Source organism: Electrona antarctica (genome assembly GCF_951216825.1).
Source record: "Electrona antarctica genome assembly, chromosome: 10".
Lineage (NCBI taxonomy): Eukaryota > Metazoa > Chordata > Actinopteri > Myctophiformes > Myctophidae > Electrona > Electrona antarctica.
Genome location: NC_136791.1, coordinates 40592455 through 40611410, shown reverse-complemented (window position 1 = coordinate 40611410; position 18956 = coordinate 40592455). Strand labels below are relative to the sequence as shown.

General features: G+C 41.2%; 1 protein-coding gene across 1 annotated transcript; it reads left to right on the top strand.

Moving 5' to 3' along the window:
* Positions 1 to 5714: 5714 nt before the first annotated feature.
* pcgf6 (polycomb group ring finger 6) lies at positions 5715 to 18622 on the top strand. Its single transcript, XM_079512470.1, has 11 exons — positions 5715 to 5842; positions 6204 to 6325; positions 7905 to 8004; positions 9529 to 9625; positions 12397 to 12452; positions 12994 to 13053; positions 14500 to 14614; positions 15342 to 15369; positions 15982 to 16080; positions 16924 to 17010; positions 17120 to 18622. The coding sequence occupies exons 2-11, from the start codon at positions 6209 to 6211 to the stop codon at positions 17168 to 17170; spliced, it is 810 nt and encodes a 269-aa protein (XP_079368596.1). The 5' UTR covers positions 5715 to 5842; positions 6204 to 6208; the 3' UTR covers positions 17171 to 18622.
* The last annotated feature ends 334 nt before the right edge of the window (positions 18623 to 18956 follow it).

The window sequence follows — 18956 nt, the reverse complement described above, 5'->3', positions numbered from 1 at the left end:
AAGTGACCGATAACACTTCCCTTTCTGTTAGTTGAAACGTTTTGATTTTGTGTATTATTGCCATGATGATGAGTGCTATAATCATTTGGAATATTTCAAACTTTAGAAATAATTATGCCCAGCCCATTCCTTTCTGTATTGTCTTTGTAGAGACAAGACAGGAAGAAAGCTGAAGGGTAGACTAGACAGTCACTGTATGTATAGGGAAGGCAAAGATAAATGTTGACATAAGTATTTATGGGTAACACATTACTTTCCAGTGGCCTTGTTCGATTACGTACACAATGTTATAGTGTACAAACTGTACATAGTCTCTCGAGCCAGACTGTTGACTCACATAATTTTAAAATGCTTCCGTCATACAGTCTGTGCAAAGGAAGCACAGAAAATTATCCAGGGATAAAGTCCTGCTTCCCCACCACTTACGTTTTGTCTTTGCAGTAGCGTAAATGTATTTTGTCCTACTGTAAATATAGTGTTCAATAACATTTTGTAAGTAGCCTATTTAATGAAATTCTCTCTTTTAAACAGTTGCAATTACTCAGAATTACAGAATATTTAGAACAACTTTTCCATCATTTAATACACTGGGAAAAGGTCCAAATGAAATGTTACCACCACACAATATGAAAGGCAGATCTGCTATACTATTATTGCCTTAGTTTTGTTTGATTGAAGTGAACGATAAAGCCAAAGTATGAGAGATGTCAGTGTTTTTACGTTTTGCAATCGGGGACTTTTCCACCACCAATTAGGCAGGCCACTGCTGCTATATCAGAAACAATGAGAGAATGTGTCTGGAGTACTATACAATCAAATGGTCTTTCATAAAGTGTGTATCTAGACAACCTGCCCTAAATGCAGTAAGATGTTGGGTAACCCACAACACAACAAAGGCCTCCTTATGTGTGAATTGTGCAGAGAACCCTTTATGACATTTTGATCTGCAAACTGTGTCCGCAGGACAGTCTTGTGATGGACTGTCGTGCCAGCAATCTGCACTGTTCTAAGGCTTAGTACATTATGAGAATGACCTGCTATGTGGGGGAGGTAGTTGGTCCTTCGTGGATCACAGTTTCCTAACATAGCATAAGTTCACATATCTATTCTCACTCCCAAGACAGGATGATATACCTCATGAAGTGGACTAATGCTTAAAGGACGACTTCACCATATTATACCATATATTATACCATATTATAATGAGCATTAGTGAGGACCATGACGATAGGTTGAAAATGGGAGAAGTTGTCCTTTAATTTATACACCATCCATCGTACAACGTGACGATCTACAAGTTCACAAAGCGTTGCATGGGCTAATTTCGGTATGTGACACCCTCACATGACAATATTGATCAGGCTGTAGACAACTCACAGTCCACTAGTAGTTCACTTCCGCACAGATGATACTGTGGGGAATAGATAACTTCTAACTTTTGTAGATACAGCTAATGTGTTGTTGTTGTTGTTGTCGTCAATCAAGCATATGTGTAACATATGGTTAAAAAAATTGCAGATTTCAAATCCTAGACTATAAATGTGTGAAATCTCTGTTCTGTCTGTTGTTCACGTATCTCAAGAACTGTCCGACCGAGCGACTTCAGAGTCACCAAGGACCCGAGAGAGTGCAGTGCCAGGCATCGAGTCAGTCGGATGCAAACAATATGTCCATCTATATTAGGCATATATGATCCAGAACTGCCAATCCAGCAGACATGCCTATATACGGGCCCTACAAAGTGTGTTATGCACCGAAGTTGGTCTGATCTAGTAAATCTCCAAATCTGCAAATAACCTATATGGAATACCCTGTCAAAAAGGTGAATACCGTACACCATAAAAGCCAACAGGAGACACAATAGACAACATGACAGAGGTGCAGATTCCAATTCATATTTACAAAATGATGGTATTATTATTATGTATTGAGTGGTGCAACCACTCCAAGGAACAGCAATGTCCCTATGTCCATCCCTGTCTGTGTATGTCCCTATGTTTAGGGTACCAACAGGGGCGCTGTTGCACCACTCACTTCAGACAAGTCTGATTTTATTTTTTACTATCTGTCACTTGCCAGAGACCTAATTCTGGAAATATAGTGTGTCTCTCTTTCAGCACCTAACATCCACCTCTACCCCACATCATACATAGACCCAACCTACTGTGCCAGCCTCAACAACACAGCTGGTCACATTCCAAAAGTGGGACTTATCGTACAATGTATAATGTGGATTTTTATCTGTGACTGGTTGAAAGAATTCCATGTGATGCACGAATACTTCAGTGGTGAGAGAGAAAAACAGTGGTGCTGTTCAGACATGTTGTGCTGCTGGCCTATTAAGGGGAATATTCCGGCCAAACTATGGCAGGCATGTCTCTGCAATGTGCAGCACCGTGTGTAACATGCATTTCTTCTGAGATTTAGCTGTACTTCACGTCACCTGGATTGGCTTAGTAAGCTTTTTGAGTTAGATATGGGTTTAGTCTTTGTACTTAGTTGTTCTGCATAGCATTGTTACAAACGTAAACTTGGCCAATACCGGTTCGCCTTGACCTTTAAACTCCTACTATGTTTGCTTTTGATGTAGGTGGTCTAGGAGCTAAAGCTTATTCTATATTTGCACTTTTAAGCTGTATGCTGAATTCCTAAACTAGAAATATAATGTATTATGTATTGGTCTCTCACTCCAATGTTATTGGATGTGTTTTGTATCAAATGTTTTTAACTTGCTGTACGGTGACCTTGAGTGCCCTGAAAGGCGCCTTATAAATTAAATTGTATTATTATTATTATTGCACTGCAACAAAACAAAGGGTTCTGTAAGCTTCACTTCACATAGGCCTGTTTACACTTTGTGCATGCTTTGGTGCCACACAAACCCATTTACCCACTGTACAAATCACCACAGAATTCCCCCTTTCATCAGATAACTTGAATACCTAAACTATCTACTCTAACAATGGAAACACAATGCTTGCCTGTGAAGGTTGTTTACGCCACAAAATTGAGAGGTGTGGAAAAGAAGACATTCCTGTAATTCCCTATCTTGATGACTGCTGTATTGTGCTCCCTGCTGGACAAGATTCATGGATGCAATTACAATACTGGCCAATGGTCCCTAAAGTTGTTTCTTACATGGCAAAGAACAGGGCCGTGCAGAGAGCACTGAGGGCTCAAACCCCAGAAAAGGGCACAAGTGTGGGCGCGCGTAGAGTGCGCCCATTTTTGGGGGTGGTCTTTTTGTGGGGTCCGTCCCTTGTGCCATTTAATTTCATTGAACAGTAAAATAAGCAATACGTTCTCATTAGTCTGAAACTAAAACTGACTGATGGCAGCCAGCACATTAAAAGTATAATGATAGTGGAATTATCATTACTTGTCAAATGTTCGTCTTGAAGGACCAATGGCACTTATTGGCCCCCCACATAAGCCCTTATTGGCCCCCCACATAAGCTCTTATATATTGGCCTACCACATAAGCCCTTATTGGCCCCCCACATACAGTAAGCCCTAATTGCCCCCCCCCCCCCCCATAAGCTCTTATATATTGGCCCCCAACATAAGCCCTTATTGGCCCCCCACATAACTTCCTTTTTTTTATTTTTACTATTTTGAAAAACATTGAATAGTTAAAATAGCCAATCTACAAGGACAAAATAGAGCCCATAGCCTCTTAAACCCCTTGTTTGAGCCAAATCTGGGTTGAACGTGGTTAGGGGAGCTCCCTCTGGTGTTATGATTGTGGACGGCGTTGACATTTAGGAAGTAGTTTGACAGTATGTGTTTTTTTTTTTTTATATATTGAGGGCGTTTTCTGCCTTTATTTGATAGCTGACAGGAGATGGGCAGTGACACGCAGCAAAGGTCGACGGGATTGGGAGTCAAACACGCAACATGCTGTCAGGCTGGATTAGCAGCCTAGGTGCCCGGACCGCTAGGCCGCTCTTTGTGGTGTAGCTGGAGCATATCTTATAGACCAGGCCCATTGCAAGTTGCTGTACTCTATCCTCTACCAGGTAGTCTACCTGGTCCCTGAGCCATCCCAACCTAGCAGGGGTAAGGTGACGGGGCGGCGGTGGCGTAACCGTAAGGTTGCCAGTTCGAACCCCGGCTCCCCCAGAGTTACAGTCGAAGTGTCCTTGAGCCAGACGCTGTAATGGGAAATATGAAATTGTGCATTCAAACATAATTGTTTGAATCTGCACTCACACTACTAATTCTTAAAACTGCATATCTTGATTGTCTAGTCTAGCTGGGTGTGGTCTACACTGTAAGTAATAGGCCTCTCTCGACTTAATTAACCATTTACGCACATCAATAGGCTTTTGTTATGACCAAAGTGTTGGTGTGAGATTGCTCCAGTCTCCAGCTGTTTAGCAACACCAGCCTAGACTATGTCTTTGTAAGGTCATGTCTACCCATCGCAGTTTCTTCAAACCCACCCAACGGTTCTAGACTTGGACCACTTGTCATTCTAATTAGATTTATCCCATTGTCTGATGTAGAGGCTAACTGTCTGGTCATGTGACCAACAGTTACTCCTCCTTTTCTGAGTGAGACTGTATAAAATTCACACACATGTATTGTTCTGGAGTTCAGTCATCTGACATGCTGGAAGATGGTTGTGCTCTAGAGATCTCTATTAAATTGAACTGAATGCCTCATCACATCTTGTCCTCACCTTATATTTTAGTCTAAGTATTCTTGTGTTAGTATAATTTCTGCCACTACAACGCTGAACCCCTAATTGCTCCTGATGTGCTGGTTGGTGCCTTGCATGGTTTCTGCCGCCATCAGTGTATGAGTGTGTGTGTCAATGGGTGAATGTAATGCACAATCTCTGTAAAGCGCCTTGGATAAAGGTGCTATATAAATGCACCATTTACTATTTAGCCTGACCAGTTTGTTTTGGGATGCCTGGACTCTGGAGCCTTGTTTTTAGGGCCTTTGTGGTGATGTTACTATGATGTTTTTTGGTTGTTTGATTACTTTAATTGCCATTTTATCACTGGAAAGATTCGCCCCAAGATGAAAAAAATGTCATCTTTTCTTGTGAGTATACATTGTCACCCACTTTAACTGTGAAGCCGTTGGCCTTGATGAAGTTTGGATTCAGTAGTTTGTTTTCTGCTAACAACCAAAGGCCCACTGAAAACATTTCAGCCTATACGGCAGGGGTTCACAAACAGCAGTGCTGGCCTTTTGACCATAAGGGGTTCAACAAGAACCAATAACCATTAAAGCCAGTGGGTGACTTCAGAAAACCAGTCTAGAAGCTTTTTTTTTATTACGATTGGCTAAGGTGGAATTCTAAACAGAACTGGGCCACAGCCCAGGCACAGAGTGGCAAACATGCATAAACAGTGTCCCATTCCAATCCACATCATATGTGACCATTACAAGGCAAAAATATTATTGGATATAGGCCTATGGCAGTTTTCCCAAATAAAATAAAGGCAGTGTTGCTGTTTTCTTGTGTTTTACTTGCTCCACTTGATTTGCAACCCATAATCCAAAAACAATATACCTAACTAATTACACACACACACACACACACACACACACACACACACACACACACACACACACACACACACACACACACACACACGCACACACGCATGCACACGCACACACACGCACACGCGCACGCACGCACGCACGCACACGCTACAATAGAATCCCATCCTCCTCTGATGTATTCCCATTGGATTCCCTTGTGGCGTCATTGCTCATTTCTCGACCCGCCTCCCGGAAGTCATTGTTGTTGCCGCGGACTGTCACGCCACGAACCGCCAGTTTCGTTCTCTAATCCAAAACAAATAACCACGAAGATAAAGTAAGTGATATAACGTTATTTTGCGCGAGACACTGGTTATTTTGTAATGACAGCAAAGAGCGTGACTCCAATTCCTCGTTAAATCACTTTATTGAAGCCGAAACACTTTTTGCGTTCATTCATTGCACGTCTTTTAACTCTTATCTTCAGGTAGCTAGCAGCAAGCTATGCGCATAGCCAGAAAGTCAATTATTATAGCAAAAGTTCGCTATTGTCCCAGAAAGAATATCTAAGTTGGACGTGTGTGTGTGTGTGTGTGTGTGTGTGTATATATATATAGATATATATCTATATATAGATATATAGATTATTTTTTATTTATTTTTTATTATTATTATTTTTACTTATTATCCTATGACAGATAATATGATCGGAAAGCGGTCTTGTTCGAAGATGTCACCAACACATGGTCCTGGGGAGGACGGCTCTCCGAGCAGCTGCAGTCAGGACTCACCCTACAAGACAGAAGACTCGGAGGACGAGGCAAGTTCAGTTCAAGGAGGACCCCCAAGTTGATAATGCATTTGACCGGACCCCCCATCTGAACATGTTTGTTGATCATGCATTTGGCCGGACCCCCCATCTGAACATGTTTGTTGATCATGCATTTGGCCCGACCCCCCATCTGAACATGTTTTGTGCAAGCAGGGACCCAAGAAGAGTAGATTTAAGTTTATTACTACTTAATTACAGAATTACATACTTACTTCAAAATTAAAAAAATCAAAGTTTATATATCTGCTATTTTTGAATAGCCGACGCATACATGTTTAAAGTGGTTAAAATGATTGTGATGCAGTATTAACGCATTTTGCACAGTCTGCACACAATGTTATGGTTAAAAAAGTGTTGGATAGTTATTGTCAGTGTGTACCTTTACCAGGTGTTTTGAGCATTATTTGTAAGTTACACTAATACAAATGAACAGTTGTAAATACGTTTTTGATGTTTATGTATGGTCTTTGTTCAGCCACCGTGTTTCAGAACCGGTGCATGGTTTCCACTAGGAACTTTTCATTTCTTACCCTTTTCTGCACATCGTATCCAAAAAGTAAAGGTCGGCAAATAGTTAAACTATTGTTGTTGAAACGAGCGTTTCAACCCGTAACTTGGATTTTCTTGCGCTGCATGGCGGTCAGATCAACATATGGAATTGATTCTGTACTGGCCATATATGGAGTGTCAGTGTGTCTTGACTTGAGTGTACAAGGTTTGATGAGGTCAGATGAGGTCAGTTCAACATAGCTCTATATATGGAGATTAAGGGTGGCAGGGGGGCAGTGTCTTGAGTGTACAGGGTTTGATAAGGTCAGATCAACATATGGAATGAGTTTTGTATTGGCCATATAAGGAGCGTATCACGAGGCGTGACTGACAGATTCTGCAGATTTTCTAAAATGTCATAGTAAACTAAACTGCGACGTACAGTCGTAATTAACCACACAAAAATATGATTTTTGATGGGTCTTTTTTCATCCATTTTTTTTTCATTCACTGCTTACTTTAGTTTTAGCGATTTTTGACAGGGGACAGGGGCATTCGAAGTGGCTAAATTTGTAAAAAAGAAAATATATACAAAATGTCTTTATTATTTACTATAGTTCTAGTAGACCCCAGGAAATTACATCTGGCCACAAAAGATCATGGGATCTATTGAATGTGAAGAGGGAGGTACTAGGGGGGGCTCCCATACTGTGTGGCTTCACATTCAATAGATCCTGTGATCTTGTGTGGCCAGATGTAAGTTTCTGGGGTCTAGTACGACTATAGTAAATAATAATAAAGAAATCGCCGTCAAATTTTGTACAAAAATTACATATTTAGCCACTTGCTCGAATGCCCTTGCCCCCTGTCAAAAAATCACGAAAATAAAACGATAAGAGCAGTAAATTAAAAAATGCTCATCTTTTACTTTCTCTAATAACAACCTAAAACGTGAACCTTGGTTGAAAAAAACTAAAGTTGTCCTTTAAGTTTGCATCTGTGTCAAATGTGCTTTGCAGATAAAAAGCTGACTCGATTAACTTTATATCATTTCACTGGCTTGTTTTTTGACTTGCAGATCAAAAAGTCCCTGAACGTGTTTTATCCATATATCCGTTGTGGCCTCTGCTGTGGGTTCCTCATTGATGCCACCACCATCACAGAATGCCTAGACACATGTGAGTTTGAGTTATGGGCTTGTTATACCCAGAGCTATATCGGATGACAGAGTTGCGCCACTTACATTCACTTCATGGAGGCCAATAGCAAGAGGTCTCAACTTTGCTTTACTTCCTGTATCTGCATGGGGTGGGCAGACACATTATTAGGAGACGGGAAGATTGTTGGAGTCTATTCATTTGTAATGGGAGAGTGAACGTGAACTCAGCTTATGAACCATTCCTTAACTCCATGGTCACTGAACTAAATACTGGACCCAATCATCACAAGGCACACAATATTTCCAAGATATTCATACTAAAATGGCTTGTTTTAGCGAGACAAATCAGGAGAAAATCTACTTTTGTTATATCGACCTTTCGTTATCCCAGCAACAAACTCTTGCGAGATTCCGGAAGAGTCTCTCTGTCCATCTGCAATTTGACGGACGACACATGGGGGGGGGGGGGGGGGGGCTCTGGCTCCATATTTAAGATGACAATATGTGAATATTATAACGTGAAATGAATGGACACATTAAATGAAATAAAATGTGTGTTCCAATGCTTAATAATATAATTTTCCATAAGTGTCTTAGACTCTTTCTTGATGGGGCTGATTTGGGAAATGGGAATCATGACATTTGCCATATAATTTGCTCTCAATGCTCATCCACATGTGTTGTCAGCCTGGGAGAGGGGAGGGGAGGAGCAAACAATGCCTACTTACTTAGGAGACCATTTGTAGGATTTGTAGTCCATTGCGCCTCTAGTGGCTCCAATGAAGTTTGTGCATCTTAGTATAGACAATCTTTGATGGAGCCAGACCAGTCCAATGGCGGCTATGAGGAGCAGAATAGTGACAAAGCCCTGGACCGGAAGTTGACGGAATGCACTGGAATCTATGAGAGCCGAGTAGACGAGGCATAAACAAATGTTTTTAATGACTGTGACCTTTTGTAAAAAATAATTGATTCAGACAAATGAAAGAAGACATATCACAGGTTATTTTTGGATACCTTGTTTTCTGATTTGCAAACCATATATTGACGTCTCGAAAGAGCACAATAATATTAGTGTTTCTGCAATGCTGCAGCTGGGGTGCCTTTCAGTTTATGAGGGTGTAGTATCGTTAGAATACTGCCCGTGAGAATACTGCATTTCAGTCACTTCAGTGAATGAAAGGCAACAGCCCAGCTTTAATGATCTTAAATCACTTTATTCTAGATCGTTTTTTTTAGTAGGGCTGGGACTCTATTAAAAAAAATAATCTAATTAATTAGAGGCTTTGTAATTAATAAATCTCAATACATTTTTCAATGGATTTTGGTATATGAGTGAATCAATGAATAGTTACTTCATAAGCTTAAGCAATAAATCATTTTATTTTATTTTTGTATCAAGTTGGTAGGCTACTTAACTAAGACCAACATAATTTGGTCATTTTGATGTCCCTTTGGTCATTTTGATGTCCCTTTAGTCATGTGATGGGTTGTAAATTGGAATTAAATCACTTCTCATCATTTCATGTTATTTCTCACACAGTTTGTAAAAGCTGCATTGTGAAGCACTTCTTTACCAGCAACAGATGTCCAACATGCAGCACCGTGGTTCACGAGACACAGCCACTTTACAATATCAGGTATGTCTGGGTTTCCCAATTCAATTCTCACTGTAGCGTTAACTCTGATTGTTCAATTCTAACCAGTTGGAACTGTAAGGGTCAATTTGCCTACATTCGCTCACTCTCCGAGTTGTGAATGGTGCATTTATATAGCGCCTTTATCCAAGGCGCTTTACATAGATACATGTGCATCAATTCACCCATTCACACACTGATGGCGGCGGAAACCATGCAAGGCACCAACCAGCACATCAGGAGCAATTTGGGGTTCAGTGTCTTGCTCAAGGACACTTCGACACGGGTTCAAACTGGCAACCTTGCAGTTACTATCCAGCCACTCTACCCCTGAGCCACCGCCGCCCCAGTTGTAAATGGATGGAGCTCTCTCCAGCCAATGCAAACCATCTTGTATGTGTTGCTATAACAAGACTGGACAGTGCAGGCGTGTGAAGCAGAGATTTTGCAGTCATGGATTGTTGTTGTTCTGTTGCATCCGTTGAGAGAACATCTCCATCATCACAGAGTATCCACTGGAGAATGAATGCTCTAGCAACAGTAACACCACAAGTTGCTGTGATACACACATTGGGGACTTTAAGCAACGACGGCTACGGCAGTCCGCTCCGGAAATGGATCAGCGCTCGATAGATAAACCTGCTTGCTGTCGCAGCCGTTCCTACTACGGCAGAACCTACACTTCCACGTAGTGTCTACAAAAGCTGACGGTCTACAAGGTCCGAATGTCATAACCATGTTTATTGAAATAAACTGTCATACATTTACACCGATTACTCCATCACCTCTCTTTCTTCTGCTGTGTAAATGTGTTGGCATGCTCTGAATGAAGAGAAAACACCAATTCCATGTCATAATAACCATGTTTATTAAAACTGTTTTAGAATAACACAAATTGCTCCAGCACCTTCCTCTTTCCACTGCTGATCATGTCCAGCGCAAAAAAGCAAGTTATCGGCAAGTTAGCTGACGCGCGAGTCGGGTGTTCTCTTTTTGTCTCCACCAGGCCGAAGGCATGGGGAGAGAGTATGTTTTGCACTCCGTCCGTCCGTCCGTGTGGCCGTCCGTCCGTCCGTCCGTGTGTCCGTCCGTGTGTCCGTCCGTGTGTCCGTCCGTGTGTCCGTCTGTGAACAGCTAATCTCCGGCACCGTTAACCCGGTCGATGCCAAATTTTGCACACACACTCCCTGGATGCCAACGATGAACCTCTGCCCCAAAATTTCCAGAACGGCCTGTTATAGCGCCACCAGGAGGACGCTTTGTGCAAAACAAGTTTTTGGACAGTACACCTACAGATTTTGTCCAAACATCACGCAAATTGGTACACAGTCTCTCTAGAGCCATTCAACGAAACATGTTTTTCAGATTTCTCAGACTCCATCCTGATTGGCTAAGATTGGCTTCCAAAGTTCGCAGGAGTGCTCAGTTTCAAACAAAATGCTGCAAATCATGAACACATCGTGTGATTTACGTGAAATTGCGCACGCACATTCCCACAAGGCTGAGGAAGAAATGCCACGTGAACATTTTCAACTCGGCCTCATGGTGGCGCTATAACTGGCCGAAAAGTGTTTTTACCTCCAACTGCACGGATTTGTGGATAACTTTGTATGCCAACTCCCTAGAGGCCAAGGAAAAACCTTTGTCTGGACTTTTTCACATCTGCTCTTTATAGCGCCACCAGGAGGCCGACATATGTAAAACACATTTTCTAATATTACTCCTTCAGATGTTATCCAAATTTCACGCAAATCGGTACACATGCTCTCCATAGTCATGTGATCAAGACGGGTTTCTTTGATTTCTCATAATACACCTTCATTGCCTACGATTGGCTTCTAAACTTTTCAGGAGTAGCCCGCTTTGTACCCGTTTTGTACAAATCGCCACAACGACTCAACGCAGCGTCCGATTGCGGTGAAACTGTGCATGCATATTCCCACTAGGCTGAGGAAGAAATGCCACTTGACAGTTTTCAAATCAGCCTCATGGTGGCGCTACAACAGGCCAAGCCGTGACACACACACACACACACACACGATTATATTACTCCTAAACATTTTTCCAAACATCACACACACTCCTATCCTCCTGGTGGAGACCTGTGCCCAGAAGGGCACTTTTTCTAGTTTATGTCTGTGTTTATGTTTGACACATATACTGCATAGAAGCGTCGTCGCCATGGGAACCAAATAGCGGTGGGAACCCGTCGCCGACGGCTGTTTGCTTAAAAATCTTGACTGCTACGGCGATTGCGTCATAGCAGCCGTACTTCCGCCTAGCGGAGCCGTCCTGAAAACCGTCGTTGCTTAAAGTCCCTATTGAAGTCTTCCCCATAGTCATGCAACCATATCAACACTGAAATGTAGAAATCCTCTGTTACTAGTGAAAGTCAGTTATTCAGGTACTTGATTAAAAGTACAAAAGTATTGGCATCAATATTTTCTTAAAGTACCAAAAATAAAGTACTCATTGTGCAAAATGTACAAGATCAAAACGTATAAAAAGTATTTTGAAAATGGACGATCTACAAGGTCCGAAATGGAACACGTCCAAAATCGAAAATTGTAATTTCTTTGTGTGAGTGTCTTTATTTTCTTGTTGACTGTCAAAAACAGAGATCATTTTATCTTTATTTAAATTGTGTTACTTTGGGAATAATAGACATATATGTTTCCAACACAAGCTCAAGGATTTATAATGCACCCAAGTCTGCAACAAAACAGTCAATGTTAAAACCTATTTTAATGTGCTCTCCATCTTTTTCAATGCAGACCTGACAGACAACTGCAGGATATTGTCTACAAAATGATTCCCTCTCTGGAAGAATGTAAGTTTAAAATAGGTATAGGCCTCTATCTATATATATATATATATATATATATATATAGGTGTATTGAACATTGGTATAACCAGATAAGAAACACCATGGGGCTCTATATTTTGCCAGTACACATACCGGTAATACTTTTCTACTGCATAATATCTTGGGGACAGGGATGATAAAAGTAACTATATTTCATGTTTTGGCAGATTTGTGAGATTTGAGAGTGAGGACTCTGCTCAGCTCATACAAAAGGCAGCCCACAAAATGTGTTTGGCTATCAATTGGGCACTTGAATGAGCATCTAAAAAGAAAGATAGCTCTCAAAGTTTGTTCAGTGGACCAGGCAAATTTACAGTAGTCTGGGTCTGCAATGAATATCAACCATTCTAATGGTAACACCAGACATCTTCATTTTCAATTTAGTTAAATTTCTTCTCATGGAATATGCCCTTTTCAGCCCCTTAGTGCAGAAGACCTCAAATGGGTTAGTTCTTGTTACTGTATTTGACCATTCCAATAAAACTTGTTTCTTTTTGCTTTGCAGCGGAGCGTGAACGAATGGTTGCCTTCTACAAAGGGAAAGGTCTGGAGGTGCCAAAATCAGGTACACTGAACAGATCCCCCATTGGGTCAAGTTATGCATTGTTGCTCCTGTCAAGACTCAAGAAATGTTCTAATGGCACATTTGTTAATGGTTCGGTCTGTCTTATTGTTGGTCTTTGGTGCCCCCTGCCTTTCTTTCCTGCTCCCTGTAACTCATGTTCTCTCTGACATCCATTAGAGGCTACATATTTTCTATTTCCTGAAACGTAGCCACTTAAATCCTCTATAGGGAAACGATATAACGATTTTTGGTGAATGTTGCCCCCAGAATAGAGATGCCGGGGTTCAAGTGGTTAACATGTTCTTTCTTTTATTGCAAGGCATACACCATTTGTCCTTGTCTCCCGTTTCTTTCCTCCACTCTTCCTCTGGCTCTCTCTCATACATGAAGCCGCTTTTCTTCCCCAGTGAGGGGCAGGGAGAGAGGGGGCAAGATAGTAGTAGTAGTCGGGATCCCATGGGACATTTCCACATTTCTAATAGTCTGAAAAACGATTCTGGTTTTCCACACCTCCCGGGTTCGAATCCCGATACCACCGACTAAAGTATAGTTTTAAACCGTGACGGAGGGGCACTGTCAACATCGGGCAATATTTCCCACCATGGGCCTGGGCCATGGCTCAATGGTCCAGGCACCTTGGCTGGTAATCCAGTCTGGCAGTGTGCCGCGGGTTCGACTCCCAATCCCGATGGCCTTTACTGCATGTCTTCCCCATAGAGTATATAAAGGATAGAGACCGAACTGGAGCACTAGCCCCGCCCCCAAGCTATTCATTTCGATGAAGTTGCTCAGTGGCGTTTTGAAGCACCCGGAAGACTGCCGGAAGTACCTCCTCCGGACCTCAAATTTGAGGTCCGGGGTGACGTATGGGTGACGTAGGGAGTGATGGTCCTACGTGTCCGTGCACGGGTCCGCCTGCAGTCCTTCCTCTTACCACTAGGGCCCAGAGCTTCAACGTTGGAGCGCCTCACTGGCCCCTTGGTCTCCCCCCCATCTCTCCCCATTTCCTGTCAGCCTACTGTCTGTCCCTCCATAAAAACTATAAAATAAAGGCGAAAGCCACAAAAAAAACATTTAAAAAAATATATATTTCCCACCATGGAGCAAAGCCAGGCAGTGCTGTCCTCCTGGAATAGAGGCACAGAAGGGGGCGTCACCCCTCACTGGTTAACCCATTCTGACCTGAGATCAGATTCTAAAAATGTCTTCTACATCCTGACAAGCTATGTTTCTATGTCAGTGGTTCTTCGATTTTTCAAAAATAGCAGATCTACAAGCTCATAGCGCGCCACTCGGTGGCGCGCTATGAGCTTGTAGATCTGCTATTTTTAAATAGCTAAAGCATAACATAATGCTAACACCCAAAATGGGTTAAATGTCCGGGAGGAAAAGCAGGGTCACCTCATACACACTCTCTTTAATCTCTCCACACTCCTGTCCTTCTAGTGACGGTGTCCCGCCCATGTCCTACCGGTCTGAGGAAACCCAAGAAGGACATACCACAGTCTGTGTTTACCATTCCTCCTGAGCTGGATGTGTCTTTAATGTTGGAGTTTGTAGGGTGAGGATCTCGTATGTCATCATCATATCAAATGTTGCCCTATGTTTTATGCATGGATTGGTTATAGACACACTACCAATTAGGGGTGTAACGATATAGTAACTGCATCGAAAAATCCATTTTAATTTCAAGAATCGAAGTATATCGAAATGTAAACGGCAACATTGACTTTGTATCGTATCGTTTTGCTATGCAAATAATTGGTATCGAATCGTTTTGCTATGCAAATCATCAAGTTTGTCAACACTAAGTACTTGTGCATTGTATTATGAATTTTAAGTGTTCATGTCATGGTACGGGTTTGTCTACTGTATATGTGTTCAATTATAATGTCTATACCAGAGAATCACTGTTTATTTATTTATATCCATATTCATACATTTTCCTTTAAAAAAAAAAAAACCTGTACTATCCAAAATGTTTACATTTAATTTCTTTGCTAAATAGTTAATCTATCGATTTTAAATCATTGAATCGTATTGCCATAATTAACCAATATCATCCATGTATCGTATCGTCAACCATGTATCGTGATGCGTATCGTATCGCTGTTAAAATGTATCATTACACCCCTACTACCAATGTTCAATGCCAATTCTAATGCCAGATCTAATACTCTGCTGTACTTGAATGTCACCACCAGTAGATGCCCCTCTTCCCTTTTTTAGTGAGAAAATGTCTCATAGAAAAATGTTAACCACTATAATGACCATTGTTTTGTTTCTAGGGCTGAAGAGGGCATCAAGAACTACAAGGTAATGAAGACAAAAATGTAACTCTTTATATACTAAACGGTGTGTTTGGCTAATCACATCTTTCACATCTTTATTTAGATTTAGACGTAGTCACGCCTCGTGACACGCTCCATATATGGCCAATGCCGAATTCATTCCATATGTTGATCTGACCTCATCAAACCCTGTACACTCAAGACACACACTCCATATATGGCCAGTACAGAATTCATTACATATGTTGATCTGACCTCATCAAACCCTTAGATCTCCATATATGGAGCTGACCTGTTCTGACATTCCATATGTTGATCTGACCTCATCAAACCATGTATACTCAAGACACGCTCCATATATGGCCAGTACAGAATTCATTACATATGTTGATCTGACCTCATCAAACCCCTAGATCTCCATATATGGAGATGGCCTGTTCTGACATCACAATGATGTTCTGACATCACAATGATGACTCGACCAGCTCAACAGACTGATTGATCTCCAGACACTGACCTCACGGACACCAGATTAATAGAAGATGGAAACCGCAATAGATATCACTGCCATTTGTTCAAAATCTAATGAATGTGTCGCACCTCCAAAATAACAGCTCCCCTCCTCTGTCTCCTACAGCCCCTGGAGAGGCGTTACGTGCGTGTGTCAGGGGAGGCCACCATTCGTCACGTGGAGCTCTTCATCAGGAGGAAGATGGAGCTCAGCCCCACTTGCCAGGTCAGCTCACGTGGGACTTAAAACCTAATCACACCAGGAAGTGACACAGGCTGCAACCTTGATCCTGATTGTCTCTCTGAGAGAGCCGTGGGAGCATGACTGCAAGGGAAAGAGGGTTATAAATGTGTGTGTGAAGATCTTGAAAGGGAAAAGATGGAAGATATTATGCAAGGGTGTCTGTTTGTGGAAGATTTCCTAAATTAAATATCGTTTTCAAATAGCCAAACATTCCTTTCAGGACCGAACAGACTTAAACTGTCTCCTGACACAGAGGACATGTTTTGTGGAATTTGTGTTTTATGCAAGCTGATGATGGTGAATATACTATACTAAACTATTAGTGTCTGAATAGAGAAATGCCATAATGTTAGCTCTATGATACACTGTCAGTGTGGTACTGACCACAGCATGAACCGGTGTGTCAATGACACCTCAGTCCGGGAGCATATTTAGCAGTAACACACGTGATCAGGGATTAAGAGATTAGACTGATTTCTTGGCTCCGGCACTTTGCTTCCACTGCCCTGCCATTTCTAGATAAGCATGACCAGACCTTGACCATGACCAGACCTCTAACCACCTTGTGGTTAGAGTGTCCGCCCTGAAACTGGGAGGTCGGAGGTTCAATCCCTGGCCGGGTCATACCAAAGACTGTAAAAATGGGACCCAATGCCTGGCACTCGGCATCAATGGGTTGGATTGGGGGTCAAATCAACAAATGCAGTGAGCCGCATACTAGCAACTAAAACTTGCTAGTATATATGTTGATTTAGTGCACTTTTTTTCTCCACAATCTGTTAATAAGATAATTTAACTTGAATTGAATTTTTCCATTGTGTACAGGTGGATGTGGTTTGTGGAGAACAACTTCTGGATCAGTACCAGTCACTACAAGATGTTAAAACAAGCTTAGGAGAGGACGCAATACAGGTTAGCATCAGTATCCACTATCCAGAGACACATAGATGGAGGTCACAACCAACAATTATACTTTCAGCTCAATTGTTTTATCACATTTTTGTACATTTCTTTCCCCCAGGATGGTCTTTTGGTGCTTCATTTTGGCCTGGTCCGGCCTGATCTGCCTTGAAGAGCCTTATGTGCCCCCCTCCCCCGAAGGGAAGTTTGTTTAAAAAGAAAATAGCAACTCACAACACGGCACAACATGATTTTTGAGACCCACTGTTCTAAATCCTAAATATTCTGACAAAGATTATGTTGCTATGATTATATAGCTAAAATTGAATATCACATTTTCTAGACCAGTGGGTCTTAGCCAACATACATGGGGCCTAAAATGGGTCTTGAGATGTTTTGACAGGGTCGCAAAAAGTTTTACAGGAATGTTTATTGATTTTATTTATATTATTAGCCCTGCTGTCATGCACGGTGCAAAATTCTTCTTCCTGTGTAAAACTATAGCCAAACGCTGCTCAAGCTAGATTCCCTAACACTCAACTCTTGTGGTGTTTTTTTGTTTTGTTTTTCTCCTTCACGTCAACATTTTATTTTAGCTAACTCATTCACTGAGTAAAAATAAATAATTCACCCATTGCCAGCGATTTTCCATTTGTCGTAGTAGTCACAGAATATTTATATCCACTACGATAAATCCCCTGACCGGAGGGCTCTTGAGAGACTGACCGTCCATCACAAAAAAGTTTGATTAATATTTAAAAATAAATTAATTAAATGAAAATATCAGAGTTAAAGTAATTTAGCTGTAATTAAATTAATTCCTTGGTTTGTTACATCCGTAAAGTAACGGTTGTTAAGACGATTTGGTTGTTTGGTCGGTTCAGACACAGCGCTGGAATCACGGCAGGTTTGGTTTGTTTGTCTTGTCCATCAGTTGTTGTTTTAGGTTCGAATACAAATAATCTGGTTCCTTGCTTTTGACCAAAGGAGGAGAGTGAAAAACATGACAAAAAAAGAGAAATGAAAATAATTTGTTTTCACAGACAAAATGAAAAACTCTGGTTCCCCTATCCTTTCATGTGTGACACTTTTATAATGGCTTGAAATTTGTTTTTTTTGGGATAAATGATGTGATTGTATTTCAATGCTGCTTGTCGTACTATGTTTTATACCATTGAATCATTCCCCTTTCCATAATCACAACGCACCCTCAGGTGTTACCATTGTGTGTATATCAGGCTTAGCCATTTTGCTGTAGCTGTGACAGAGTTTTGAATTATTTCTACAGTTAAACATGACTAAATTCCTATATAAGGACAGGTATCATTTCCTATTTGAACAACTGAAGACATGGTTTGTGTAGCTTTGCTTCAGGCTACATTACTGTTAATTACTGTAATTGTATTTAATTTGTTTTGGGAGAGAAAGGGCTTTTTATTGCTACCAAAGTTGTCTACTTTAAGGACTACTACTGTATATTCTGATTTAATTGCCTCACAGATTTACATAAGTTATATTTTGTACAGACTTCCAATGATGTGTTTATATGCTTCCTGATGAAGCTAAAATGTAACGGGTATTTATACATGGTAGTTTGTTAAATAAATGACTATGCAGCTCTTGAGTCATGTATTTAATTGTGTTTTAACTCATTCATAGATAAATGGCAGCAATAGTTCAGCACAGGCCAACATAGGTTTTGTTTTGTTTTGTTAAGACGTTAAAGACGTCTTTGGCCTGGATGGCTATTTGTTAAAAGAAGTCAAAAACGTATTTGGCTCCAAAAAGTGACAATCCAGCAATACCATTTAGAGTTTTATTTTTCCCTGCTGCAGCAGTATTTACAGTGGAAGGCCTAACAAACAAAAAAACACTGAAGACTAAACTCACAAGAGTAAAATAAGAACAACATGCAACACTAAGCCCCATATGGTGCCCAGGTCTCGTGACATCGCATG